This window comes from Naegleria gruberi, assembly GCF_000004985.1.
Source record: "Naegleria gruberi genomic scaffold NAEGRscaffold_152, whole genome shotgun sequence".
Taxonomy (NCBI): domain Eukaryota; phylum Heterolobosea; class Eutetramitea; order Acrasida; family Naegleriidae; genus Naegleria; species Naegleria gruberi.
Window position 1 is genome coordinate 12,073 of NW_003163183.1, and position 1,914 is coordinate 13,986.

At 34.7% G+C, this 1,914-nt stretch overlaps 1 protein-coding gene across 1 annotated transcript in view; it reads left to right on the forward strand.

Annotated features, from left to right (window-relative positions):
• The window catches only part of NAEGRDRAFT_76433 (uncharacterized protein), a gene marked incomplete at both ends in the record, with an annotated part of 5,672 nt that extends 3,841 nt beyond the window's left edge, over positions 1 to 1,831 (forward strand). The window contains one exon of the mRNA XM_002668603.1: positions 1,575 to 1,831. Within this exon, the coding sequence (XP_002668649.1) occupies positions 1,575 to 1,831 (257 nt within the window). The remainder of the gene's footprint in view (positions 1 to 1,574) is intronic.
• Between the last annotated feature and the right edge of the window lie 83 nt (positions 1,832 to 1,914).

Here is a 1,914-nt window from a genome sequence, read left to right on the forward strand (position 1 = left end):
GAGTGTAACATTGAAATAATAGCTCTTGAAATAGTTATGAGATGAACATATTATATTCCCTCCAGTTGCTCCACCACAATGAAGTCNCAGTAAACCGATCGAGAAATAGCTTTTCTCCATTAAGGATGCTAGATCAGTATTGTCACATTCCAACACTTCTTCTACCTTTATCCTACATTTGAAAACTGGTCCTCCAGAACAAGAATTCAAACTTCCACTATTGTAAATAACATTGCTGTTACAAGTTTCCACTGTCCAACCCAAAGATGCTGACATTTGTTCTTGTGGGAATAATTTCCAAACATCTGAACTATTCAATCCTAACTTTCTGAGCTTTAGATCTTCTATATGGTTATTCCCAACCATGTAACCAAACATGAGAGTCGTGTAAAACTCAGGACAATAATTCCAATCTGTAACATGGTTCAACAATCCAATCGTTGATGGAGAAGGAATAATTGGTACATATTGAAGTGGTTCCAAATCCTCAACAATTATCTTTAACAATACCCAGTCATCCGAAACTTGATTACTGAGTCGAAAAGCCCCTTCTTCAACAACAACACACTGTCCTTTCTTTCCATCAATTTCTGCAACAACCTCAACAAGGGATAAATCATGATCTTTAGTTGGATACAAAACATGAGCACACGTGAATGCCATAACGTATCCTTTCATATTATTGAGCACAATCACTGCAGTACCAATTGATGAGTAGATCTTTGAATTGGAGGCACTTTTCAGTAAGGCAGTTATTTTGCAAACCTGCTCCGAAATTGAGTTGAGATTTTCATGATTTGCTTTAAAGCAATGCTTTTTTGCTACAAATTTGGGAGTAATCACATTTCTCTTATTGATTATCTTGTCGTTTTTCAATGGAATAAAGGAATTAGCATTATAGTGCAGGGTTTCATTTTCGGTTAGTATTATTTTAATAGTGGAAACAGAATTCTCACTGTCCTTAATATTGAATATTAGAGTTTCGAACATCATTGCATCTGAAGTATTTACTCCAATTGGGGTAGCATTCGGATCATGCTCATACAATCCTTCCTCAGTAATAAAATCTAATAATGCATCATCATCATGAGAGTCTACATCGGGTTTTCTCATTTTTATTTAAACAATTCTTAATAGCTTATTTCCTCAGCGAAACTCACTGTGCCACAACACATAGAAAATTGGTGCTAACAACAAGGTAATAGCTTGAGAAAATTTGTAGAATAAACACATGTACAGCATTGTAATTGTTATCTGTGATTTAATAGGGGTAGCACTATTTGAATTTGGTATGGTCTTATCGATCCAACCTGTTTTTGGAGTTTTGTTACATAATAAACTTGCTGTTCTTCAATGTTATGTAACACCTATGGAAAATAATCAATTAAAAGATGGACAGGACAAATTGTTTACAATAGATTTTTTCACACAACTGTTTGTTTTTAAAACCTGCCAGCTGACATTAATTAAGCCCTATTCGAAAAAAAACAAAATGAACAAGATTACATTGTGTATCTAATTTGCTTTAATTGCATTGTTTGCTTGTGTTGCATCCTTCACTCAACCCAGAGAAGAACAACCAATTGACACTGCTGCTCTTTTGAGAAAACATGCTCGTAACTTGTATCCAGATTCAAGCGATCGTCAAATTATAAGAAAGTTATTCCCAAGAGTCAAGTCAATCAAAAGACGTCTTGCCCCTAAGAGTGTTGATAATGTTGTAAAGAGTTTGAGTGATGCTTCTTCATTTGATTGTGCTAGATATTGTGCTGGTAGTACTGGTGATTATAAGGTTTCTTGTTATCATCATTGCATGCGTTATAATTTGTAATTCAGAACTATTGGAAACAAATTTCCAGTTTAGCTGAGATGCGACTGGATTTCAATAAACCAATTTCAATGTGTTTGGTGTGG